The 12,081-nt window shown below is 50.1% G+C and overlaps 1 protein-coding gene across 1 annotated transcript; it reads left to right on the top strand.

The window, feature by feature from the left end:
* The first annotated feature begins 408 nt into the window (after positions 1-408).
* Positions 409-4,712, top strand: foxj1a (forkhead box J1a). The gene is made up of 3 exons (XM_037475318.2): positions 409-529; positions 929-1,473; positions 2,485-4,712. Exons 2-3 carry the CDS (start codon positions 1,009-1,011, stop codon positions 3,352-3,354), a joined length of 1,335 nt encoding a protein of 444 aa, XP_037331215.2. The 5' UTR covers positions 409-529; positions 929-1,008; the 3' UTR covers positions 3,355-4,712.
* Positions 4,713-12,081: the final 7,369 nt, after the last annotated feature.

Below are 12,081 nucleotides of genomic sequence, written 5' to 3'. Positions count from 1 at the left end.
TGTCGTAAAAGTAAAAGTCCAGTTTTTAAATCCTACCTGAGGTGAAAGTACTGTGTAGTATTCCGTCTAAGTACTAAGCTTCAGGCTGAAGAAGTACACGAGTAATCTTAGCTACATGAAGTATGTATATATATTGTAAAAGTATATATTTATGTGTGTGTGTAGAAGTGAAAAGGTGCTTTGGGTCCGCGGGCCTCAGCTTGAGAACCCCTCCCTGCAGCAGCCTCAGTTGACTCGAGCGTGATTAAAAGTGAGGTACCGTGGAAACCAGCGGGCCAATGGAGGCCCGGGACGCTGTTTACAGGGGGGGGACGGTTTCCATAGTAACCGGACAAACGTCCTGCTCCAGGTATTAAAGTGACTCCTCAGAGTCCCGCTGCAGAGACCGAGCCCCCCGCGCGCAGGAATCCTCCCTCCTCACGAGCTCATCAACAGGTGCTTCTCACGCGGACCGATCGATCCATTGATCGATACGCTGCCGATTGGAACTTAATCCACGTCTCTCTTCTACGTCATAGCGCACAGAGAGGTGAGTTCACACTTTATTCTTCTATTTCAATTTTAAAATAATCATAACAATATATTGATCTGCACCTGCAAGTAGATTATTTCTCATCAGCTTAATTAAACACTTAAACATTTGAATCGGTTTTAATTGAAGGAAATTATTCACTAAAGGTGCGGATTTCATCTAAAACGTTAAAGTGACGCACATCTAAATACAAATACACAACTGCACAGTTGTCTTTCTACTCGAACTATTCAATAACTTTAATAATAGATTTATTTGGATCTAAAGCCACAATGAGCCGCGCTCTCTTCATGCGTAAAGTGCGCAGCTCATTTGCATTTGGGTAACGTTTATCCCGCGCAGGGCTCCAGGTGACAGACTCACCTGTGGATTTGACCCCCCCCCCCCCCCCTCCAGGCCCCTCGTTGTTCACACCGTGTCTCCCCGGTGCCGACAGGCGGTGGCAGGGTGGAGGAGGAGCGGGCTGACGGAGAGCCATGTTGTCCCTGAGCTGCGCCGTGGGTCCGGAGGAGGTGGAGGTGGTGGAGGCCAACCTGGACGACAGCCTCACGAGCCTGCAGTGGCTGCAGGAGTTCTCCATCCTCGGTGCCAGCGCGCCCCCGCGCGCGCCCCCGGGCGCACACCTTCACGGGCACCACGCGCCGCCGGGCTCCCCCCTGGCCGCGGACCCTGCCTCCTTCGGCACGCCCCTGACTCCCGGGAAGCCCACGGCGGCGGCCTACAGCCGAATGCAGGCTCTCCCGGGCATCGTGGCGCACGGGCACTGCCCCGACGACGTGGACTACAAAACGAACGCGCGCATCAAGCCGCCGTACTCGTACGCGACGCTGATCTGCATGGCGATGCAGGCCAGCAAGAAGACCAAGATCACCCTGGCCTGCATCTACAAGTGGATCACCGACAACTTCTGCTACTACCGGCACGCCGACCCCACCTGGCAGGTAGAGGCCCACACACACACACGCACACGCGCACACACACACACACACACACACACACACACACACACACACACACACACATACACGCACACGCACACATACACGCACACGCACACGCACGCACACACACACACATATACACGCACACGCACGCACACACACACACACACTTTCCATTGTTTGTTGTTATATTGAGTATTTAAAGACCTGTAAATTAGCGACTTAAAGCTGATATATATATATATATAAATACACGTGATGGAGGAGGAAAAAGTGAGATTCAGGAATTTGAATGACGAGGTTTAATTTAGCGGATCAATGATTGACGGATGGTTAGCTGTGCTCACTGTTTCAGAGCATTCTGTTATTGTAAAGCAGCGCATGGGGCAGATAATATTTAACAAAGGTCACAGGGTTACTGCTTCATTTAAACTTCAACGAGGTGGGGTGGTGGTTGGTGGGGGGGGGGGGGTATGTGGAGCTCTGCATTCTGCACTTTCTGCTCGGATTCTCTTGAAGCAACATTTTGAGGCCAATTTGCTTTGTTGCAGAGTTCAATGAGCAGATCTACATCACTGGAGTGGGTTAGCCTAGCTTAGCATGAAGACAACATCTACCTACCAGCTCTTCTCAAGCTCATTCCGCTGTAATTCGTATATATGACAGGAGATTTCCTAAACCTAAAAAACAAAGTATTTCACCATCTTTAATCTTTTAAACCTAACTACATTGCGTTTCATCCAAAGTGACTTACATTGCATTATAACCCATGAGTTACATTTTGATTGGGGAGCAATTAGGGGTCAGGTGACTTGACCATCGCCAAATAAGTACTTTCCAATGAAGACAGATGTTCATTTTGAAGATACTTACATAGTTTTGGTAGGTAAAATGAGACAGCAGATGGTAATCAGTTGGTATGTGGATGCTGTTAGCTACAGACTAGCACGCTAGCTGTTTCCAGTCTTTATGCTAAGCTAAGCTATCGTTCAAACGGCCCTGTCTTTGCAGAACTCCATCCGACACAACCTGTCGCTCAACAAGTGCTTCATCAAGGTGCCGCGGCAGAAGGACGAGCCGGGGAAGGGCGGCTTCTGGAAGATCGACCCGCAGTACGCCGAGCGCTTGCTAAGCGGCGCCTACAAGAAGAAGCGGATGCCGCCGGTCCAGATCAACCCGGCACTGCAGAGCCGGCTCCGGAACGACCCCCAGGGGGCCCAGTCAAGAGGCCCCTGGGGCTCCGCAGGAGGGCCTCGCGGCCTGAGCGTCGCCCCCGAGGCCCACAGGCTCCTCCGCGAGTTTGAGGAGGCGACCGGCGCAGACCAGAACTGGGACCCCCACCTCGCCGAGGGCACCATGCTGGGTTCCTGGCCCGTGGTGCGAGGGAGAGGGGGCCACAAGAGGAAACCAGGCTCCAGGACCGGCGGTGCCAAGAACCCCCGGCGCTGCAGCTCGCCGCTGCTCCCCCCGGACGAGCAGAAGGAGATCGGGCCCCTGAAGGGGGACTTTGACTGGGACGCCCTGCTGGACTCGGCCCTCAACGGGGAGCTCAGTCTGGACGAAGGAGAACCTCTAAGCCCCATCCTGAAGGAAGAGGACCTGAGCGTGCGGGGGACCCAGATCCCTCCCGCGGGGACATCGGAGGTCCACGTGCTGGTGGAGACCCAGAGGAACACCGACGGGTCGGATTTTGACCAGGAGACCTTCCTCGCCACCGCCTTCCTGGAGACCCCCTGGCCCGAGGAGGAGGAGGGGGAGGAGGAGGAGGAGCAGGGCCGCAGCGACTTCCTCTGCAGCTCCTCCGTCAGCTTGGACCAGCTGTTTGACCTCGGAGACTCGTTGGGTGGAGACCCGAGCACCCGGATCGACACCCTCCTCTGAGGAGCAGCTGGTCCTCTTTCTGAAACAAGGAATATCAGACTCTCTTTTTTTTAACACTCGAAAAACCCAGATTGACTTTTTCAAGATGTGTAAAATATTAGAGTTCCTTTTGGGTGTAGATTCATGGAGGTCATTTCCAGAGTCTTTGTTTGCAGAAGCTCAGCGAGGTCTTCATCTGTGGTCAGTTAATAATCTCTGTGCACACAGGCGTTAATGATAGTAGTCAAACAGACCATAAAGCAGCAGACGCCTTAGGGCGGGGCTACAAGGTGATTGACAGGTCTCCAGCCGAGACGTATACGCCGTCTATGCATCCTGCTCATATGAGGTCACTTCCTCTTCTCTGGTTGAAGAAGCAATGATGGCCCTGATTCCTTAAGTCGTCCTTAAACCCACTTCTTATCAACAGGAAACTCCACCAAGGTCCCTCAGACTCTTTTTAAAGGCACGTTAACGTTTCTAAATTCACCACAGGGGCTTTTTTTGTCGTAGAACTAAACGCTTCCATATCTTCAGCTTGTGTTTAAGACCCGATCTTGACTTCTAGGAAGGGAAAATGAGTTGGTTGATCAATGTTGAAGGTTTGGGTTTTTAGGGCTAATGATCCATTGCACCGAGCTGTAATAAGACTTTGACGTGGTCCCAGTGGTGAAATGTGGTACTACAACAAACCCCTGCAGCCCAGAAAGACCACTTTTATAAAATGTATGTTTTGTCTGGTGAAACATTGGAACGGTTCGACAGCTTCTTGTTGCTTCATCAAACATAAATGAAGCGTGTGATACTTTAGGAGGACACGTCCCGGCCTGCAGATGTGTTCACTGCAATGACAAACAACACATTCGCCGAATGCTTGGTTTCGGAGTGACGTATCGTATTTGTGGTTGTGTGCATCCTAACATAAATAAATTAGATTTCTAATGATCATACGGGAACAGTTGCTTTCTGGAGGAAATGGAACAGATTTGAGTTATTCTTCAGTTAGTTAAGTAGCAGACAAGTAGTTAAAAACGACTCGAGGCTAAATTATCCAACAAGGAGCTACGAAGACCTTTGAAAGGTCTCGTTTAAGACCCTCGTAAATGAGCAGCCGACCTTCTGTGTGCCAAGAACAACATTCCTTTTTTTACCTCAAAGACAAAATGTCCCTTTTTCTGCGTTTATTTTTTTTTTCTAAACAAAAGATCTGAATTCTTTGGAGTCACTAAACCGGAGCTTTACCTTCACTGTCCTCCTCTAGAATGTGTGAAAGTGCAATCAAGGAACAGCGATGAGTTCCCCGGGTTTGTGTTTGTGCGTCTCTGTGACCTCACGCACACAATGTCACGCTCACTCTTTCTTTTTGGTTTGTTTTACACTTTTCGTCGTCAATAAAACATAAAGTTTTACTGCGTCTCGCTTGTCTCGATGATTTATATTCTACTTTCTTTTAGGGATTAACATCGCAGGCACAAACATTGATGGTCCCCAGAGGAAGAATGTACCTGACCTCTGATCATCCCCTGACGTTACGTGAAGCTGACACATAAAGCCACAACTATTTCATGGAGTGCTGTTTGGTTCAGATATTCATGTTCCCCACAGGATACAGTGCTATGAATATTTTTATCCTCAGACTCCAGCCAGCCTTTCAGTTTAGTCCATGAAATCTCTCTTCATCCACGCAGGTTGTTATAAGATGTATAAGATGACATGTCATGATCCCCAGATGATGAACGCTTCCACTCAAGTGATTGTCTTACATTTTCTAAAGTGAGATTGTGATGAAATGTTCGTGTTCCCCTCTGGATGAACCACAATAACAAGTTAATCTCTTTATGACTAAAGACCTTCTGCATTGATGAAAGCTAAATGCTAGCACAGCGTGATTAGCATCACAGAGCTGCTAGCGTGGCTGTAGACTTGTTTCCTTCTGTTACCCCCCCCCCCCCGTTAGTGTCCTTGTACGTGACATTTGTTGGTCTGTGCTCATCTCTTTTGACTCTTGCTGTGATCAGACAGTGTGTGTGTGTGTGTGTGTGTGGGGGGGGGGGGGTGATGGTGTGGGGGGGGTTCTCTTTCAGGTCTTTGTCTGCGCTCAGTCAGACTCTTGTTACCCACGGCGATTGGAACCGTGGTCCTTCAGGGGTCCGTGTGAGGTCCCCCCCCCCCCCCCCCCCCCCCCCGCCAGTCCCCCCATATATCACGACCTGTAGCCCCCCCTCTCGCCGCCCCCGCCTTGGTTTAGCTGTGTGCCTCGCGTAATCAAATGCAAATACATAGAATTAAAGAAGCCTGATTCCACTAGGCCCCCCCCCGGCCCAACCCCCCGGGGACAGAGGAGCTTGTCATGGTGTCCGTCTGTGGTCACTGATGAGGTAATGACGGCTGCAACGCTACACCTCCGTGTGGAGGACACCCGACACTCTGCTGGAGGACCGGGATGCTGCATCTTCATCCCAGAGTTCTTATCCTGGAAAGAAGAGCTGACATTTGCCCCCCCATCCTACAGAAGCCCCCACCCCCCACTGAGCTCCCTGCGGCCCCCCCCTGGCCGGCCATCACCGGCAGCCCTGCAGCTGCATGGCAGGGCTCGTGACAGCAAAGCGAACCCTGGAAACCCGATGCAGGTAAGAGGAGCCTCGGGTGAAACGCTAACCGCTCGCTGCCGAGGCGCCGCAGACTGAAAGTGCTGAACGCACCCGACGCAGCGGGGGGGGGGGGGGGGGACCTCATGGACGGTGCTGCCACATGAAACTAACATGGAGGACAGATGGACCTCCTCCTGTCAAGTCAGGCCTTTGTGTTCATCATCATTTTGGCTGCTGTCATTGATCCTCAGATGTGACGCATCTGCTTCTTATTCGTAAAGCATCTTGTTAGAAGTTGACAAATGACATAAAATGAGACAAGCAGCCACTACAAGGGGCCTTCAGTAGGTTCTCTGGAGCTTTCAACCACATCACATGACCATCCTCCACCGATGGGTCAGAAAAATAAATGTTGGACGATGATTCAATCATTTGTTTGGATATTAATATTACATATATATATACACTCACCGGCCACTTTATTAGGTACACCTGTCCAACTGCTCGTTAACACTTAATTTCTAAGCAGCCAATCACATGGCGGCAACTCAGTGCATTTAGGCATGTAGACATGGTCAAGACAATCTCCTGCAGTTCAAACCGAGCATCAGTATGGGGAAGAAAGGTGATTTGAGTGACTTTGAACGTGGCATGATTGTTGGTGCCAGAAGGGCTGGTCTGAGTATTTCAGAAACTGCTAATCTACTGGGATTTTCACGCACAACCATCTCTAGGGTTTACAGAGAATGGTCCGAAAAAGAAAAAACATCCAGTGAGCGGCAGTTCTGTGGGCGGAAATGCCTTGTTGATGCCAGAGGTCAGAGGAGAATGGCCAGACTGGTTCGAGCTGATAGAAGGGCAACAGTGACTCAAATAACCACCCGTTACAACCAAGGTGGGCATAAGAGCATCTCTGAACGCACAGTACGTCGAACTTTGAGGCAGATGGGCTACAGCAGCAGAAGACCACACCGGGTGCCACTCCTTTCAGCTAAGAACAGGAAACTGAGGCTACAATTTGCACAAGCTCATCGAAATTGGACAATAGAAGATTGGAAAAACGTTGCCTGGTCTGATGAGTCTCGATTTCTGCTGCGACATTCGGATGGTAGGGTCAGAATTTGGCGTCTACAACATGAAAGCATGGATCCATCCTGCCTTGTATCAACGGTTCAGGCTGGTGGTGGTGGTGTCATGGTGTGGGGAATATTTTCTTGGCACTCTTTGGGCCCCTTGGTACCAATTGAGCATCGTTGCAACGCCACAGCCTACCTGAGTATTGTTGCTGACCATGTCCATCCCTTTATGACCACAATGTACCCAACTTCTGATGGCTACTTTCAGCAGGATAATGCGCCATGTCATAAAGCTGGAATCATCTCAGACTGGTTTCTTGAACATGACAATGAGTTCGCTGTACTCAAATGGCCTCCACAATCACCAGATCTCAATCCAATAGAGCATCTTTGGGATGTGGTGGAACGGGAGATTCGCATCATGGATGTGCAGCCGACAAATCTGCGGCAACTGTGTGATGCCATCATGTCAATATGGACCAAACTCCCTGAGGAATGCTTCCAGCACCTTGTTGAATCTATGCCACGAAGAATTGAGGCAGTTCTGAAGGCAAAAGGGGGTCCAACCCGTTACTAGCATGGGGTACCTAATAAAGTGGCCGGTGAGTGTATATACAAATATATATATATATATACATATATATATATATATATTTGTTCATATTTATATAAATATCTTAAGAATAAATTAAGAATAAATGCGTCACTGTTGTAATGAGAGTGATGGATAATTCACAGACGTTTGGTGAAGGACCTGCTGGGAGGCACTGGGAGCTGTGGGAGCCTTCCAGTTATTCCACAGACCCCCCCCCACCCCAACCCCCCCCGAAACTTGCAAAAAAGCAACAGAAAACAAGATGTGAAACAGTGAGTGAAGAAGAGACGGGGAATACGTCTTTTTTATCACACAGCTAATGAAAAGCCTGTTTCCTGGGTAACTACTGGTGCCATTGTCATGTATGAGTGTGTGTGTGGGGGGGGGGGTCTCTTACTGGTCTCCCTCCGAGGCTGTGGGGTTAATGGTGGAGGCCCACATTCATCACAGAGGACGGTTTAGTGAAAGTCCTTTAGCCTGAAGGTGAAGGTTCTGACACATTTTTTCACTTTAAAAACGGCCTCCTTCCTCTTGACTTTATTTCTTCTTCACTTCAGCCTCCACACGGTGGTCTGCAGCGCTTTGCAGAACCAAAGAAGAAGAAAAACATCAAAGTAGAACATGAATCAAACCACACGAGGACCTTGGTTCACCTAGTTCACCTGAAACAGCTCCGTTTTGGAGTATTTGAGCACTTGGTGTAGTTTAGTGCTTCTCCACGCCGTGCTGACCTTATTGTTGTTGTTGTTGTTGTTGTTGTAGAGCTATAAGTAAGTAAGTGGTTCATTTACTCTGTAGTTAATGGAGTGTAGGATGCATAAATATGAAAAAAAACATCTTCATTATTTCATGGATGTTTTCAGGAAGTGAATCAAAACCCAAATGAAATACTCCATAAGAGACGAGAGGTTTCACAGCTGTTTGCTCTGAAAGGGCCTCTGACACAAAGATACACTTTAGGGATCATATTGACTGGTGGACTCTAACATTAATGCCCCCCCCTGCACACACAGACTCGTTGTTGGGGGGGGGGGGCATCATGGGAACTGATGTTCCACTGAACACATTCCTGTGAGATGTCTTTGTATTAATATCTACCAAAGTGCTCTGAGAGGATGGACATGGACGTCCTGGGGGGGGGGGGGGGGTTTGTAGATCTTTGTGTCTGTTTGGGGAGTGTGTGTGTTTGCATGTTTGCCTCCGTCGCGGTGCAGGCCACTGCCTCTTTGTCAGGAGGACCCCCCCCCCAGGGGGTAATCCGACATCCATCACGGGGCTTAGCGAGCAACACACACTCGGTGTAACAACACGGAGACAATGGCGGGGAAACGGTGGGAGGGCCTCTTTATTCATTACGCAAGGTCCGAGGGGGGGGGGGGGCTCTTTTGTAGGTGGGGGCGAATGAGGCGGCAGAAGACCGGCGTGACAAAGCCAGTTCTGGAGTGACTAGTAAACCCGGGAAGCTTCCAGGCCTCCGGCCGACATGAGAGGACGCTCTGGACTCGCGGTTACCATGGTTACCGCCAAATACCGCCCGAGAAATAGGGGTCATGCGTCAAAACATCAACCGAAATGTGACCCAGCGAAATGTGAAAAGCGTGAACCTTTCCTTTGAATAGGTGGGGGCCACATGTTGGACGCTGCTGTAACTCGCTTCAGGAGCCTTCAGCTGAGCAGCAGATCTCCGTGTGACGCGCTGCCCAGGTAACATACAGGTGAGTGACTCACAGGACAATGTCTCTAAACACCAGCGTCAGTTACCAAACGGACTCTCAGCTTACACTCTGGTTGGTGCATTGCCCCCCCCCCCCCCCCCACAAAAAACAATGACGGGGCAGAAACATACCAACAAAAAATGTCCCTGCAGAAAGACGCGTGTTAAATGTGGTGAAGCCGTGTATCAGGTGGCGGGGGCGAGGGAGGGGGGGGGGGGTTCACCTGATGTCAGAGAGGCTGTCACTCCAGGCAGCTGGGGGGGTCCTGCATGCGCTCTTTGTGGCCACAGGTTTACCTTGGCCTGGGCTTGTCCAGACCTGCCTCCACAACGCCTGCAGGAATGAGGAGCGGCTCAAACGGCCTCCACCTTCCTGCCTCCACCCTGTGACCACGGAGGAGACCGTGTCTCCGTCCAGACCCTCGTGTGACTTCTTTATGCTCTTTGTTGTGGCTGAAAGTGCTGCTCTACATTGTGCTCTGCCCCTCAATAACTGAGCTGCCGTGGCGACGGCCACAAAAAGGGGCCTCGTCCTGCCCCCTCAGGTCGGGCCTGGCCTAAGCCTCCAGACCCCCCCCCACCCACCCGGCTTCTCGAGCAGCCCCAGCAAAGAGCCACCAGGCACCCCCCACCCCCCCACCTGGCATCGGCAGGCATCCACTTGATGGGCGTGGAGCGAGACCTTTTTATTCAATGGCAGCAAGTTTTATCACCAGCTGCTTCATCGTCGTCTTCCTCACAAACCTCAGGTTCTTAAAGACAAGTCAGAGCTTCATGAGTTAAAGCTGCATTCTGTGTAGTGACCAGCAGGGGGCGACTCCTCTGCTCCCATAGACGTCTATGAGGAAATTACTCTACTTCTGTGTAGTGACCAGCAGGGGGCGACTCCTCTGCTCCCATAGACGTCTATGAGGAAATGACTCTACTTCTGTGTGGTGACCAGCAGGGGGCAACTCCTCTGCTCCCATAGACGTCTATGAGGAAATGACTACTTCTGTGGTGTGACCAGCAGGGGGCGACTCCTCTGCTCCCATAGACGTCTATGAGGAAATGACTCTACTTCTGTGTAGTGACCAGCAGGGGGCGACTCCTCTGCTCCCATAGACGTCTATGAGGAAATGACTCTACTTCTGTGTAGTGACCAGCAGGGGGCGACTCCTCTGCTCCCATAGACGTCTATGAGGAAATGACTCTACTTCTCTCTTGATCTATTCCATCAGTAAACATTGTAAACATGAGTTTATGGTCTCAGCCTCTAGTTTCAAGTCTTCTTCAGTTCAGCATGATGTTCATTTAGTGATTGATGGTCCATTTAGAGTCAAACAGACTGATTATTGATGATTAGCAACATGCTAATGCTGATGCTAGTCCTCAACATTAACATTTAGCTCACACACTGGATCCCCCTCAAACTAAAGATAGAAAGTGTGCTGCTCTCAGCTTTAATATGTCATCTAATAACCTGAATGATTGACCCCCCCCCCCCCTCCTCGTCCAGTTTGGAGATCAGCAACATTTAAACTGCAGACGTCTTCACATCTCATTCATTCACACTGTTTGTGTGTTACATGAAGTTAATTCAATGAGTTAATGGCTGAGAAGTGGGTCTGTGCTCCTCTTCCTCCTCGTCCTCCACCTCCTCAGCATCAGTCCTGTCCTCTTCACAGCTGGGTGAGTCAAGGGGGAGGTGATCTTTACTCCCCCTCCTCCACCAGGGATCAGACAAACACTTATTAACTGAGAGGAATGCAAACAGGCCGGGTGGAGGGGAGGAGGACGTCGGCTGCAGAGAAAGTAGAGACGACAACACCTCCATCTTTCGCCTCCTTACTCCTTGTAACCCCCCCCCCTCCAAGGGAACCACAGGTATGAATATGCAAATGATGCCTTGTTTAACTCCACAGACTGAAAACAAAGAAGAAGGCGTTGAGTGACGGTTAACAGGATGATGGAGGCTTTCCCGTCTTATGATGGAGCTTCCTGTCTATCTGCATCAGTAACTAAGTAACTAACTGGAGGAGGGGGGGGGTCTGTCCATCAAGGGGGGGGGGACCATCAGGAACAATCAGTAACTACAGATTTAGCAGATCAGTGAGAGCAGGAATCAGACGACGTGTCGCTGTGTAGTGAAGCTTTGTTTGCTAATGGATAGGATCCCCCCCCCTGCCCCCCCCCCCCTGTTTGCAAACGACACAAACCTCTCACAACACATCAGAGGAAGTGGGGGGGGGGGGGGGGGGGGTAAGGGCTTCCTCCCCAATGAAGACAGAACATGTAACTGGTGTTTGATGGACATTTAATGTTTAAATGGTTAAAAACAAGATGGAGGCCGAAGATGCATCAAAAGATTTCAAGTAACTGAAGATGATTTAAGTTAAGATAAGATAAGATCCGTTAAGATAAGATGAGTTAAGTTAGATGAAGTTGATGAAAGAAGGAGATGAAATTCAATAAGTTAAGTGTTAATCTAAGGTTAGATGAGATGATAACAAGTTGAGTGAGACATTGACTCTCCTCTGGAATCTTCTGTTTGGAGACACACAGTGTCTCTGTGGAGATGGACTCTCTGATCCATATTGAGGGGGGGGGTGTGTATACAGGCTGTCCAGGCCTCCCCATGGGTGGGCTGGTTGGGACGAACTGCAGTGGACCCTCGTAGTGGTCTCCATGACGATGAGCAAGACCTGGGGAGGTATCCGGCTTACTGGAAACGTGGTTTATTGTTGACTTTCAGGAATGGTGTGTGTGTGTGTGTGTGTGTGTGTGTGTGTG

Source organism: Pungitius pungitius, chromosome 12, assembly GCF_949316345.1.
Source record: "Pungitius pungitius chromosome 12, fPunPun2.1, whole genome shotgun sequence".
NCBI classification, from domain to species: Eukaryota; Metazoa; Chordata; class Actinopteri; order Perciformes; family Gasterosteidae; genus Pungitius; species Pungitius pungitius.
This window is presented reverse-complemented; position numbering and strand designations above follow the sequence as displayed.

Bases quoted from the DNA above. Each gene is read 5' to 3' on its own strand.
- foxj1a (XM_037475318.2), top strand. From the start codon at position 1,009: ATGTTGTCCCTGAGCTGCGCCGTGGGTCCGGAGGAGGTGGAGGTGGTG. The intron at 1,474-2,484 runs GTAGAGGCCCAC...CTGTCTTTGCAG, and splicing joins ACGCCGACCCCACCTGGCAG to AACTCCATCCGACACAACCT.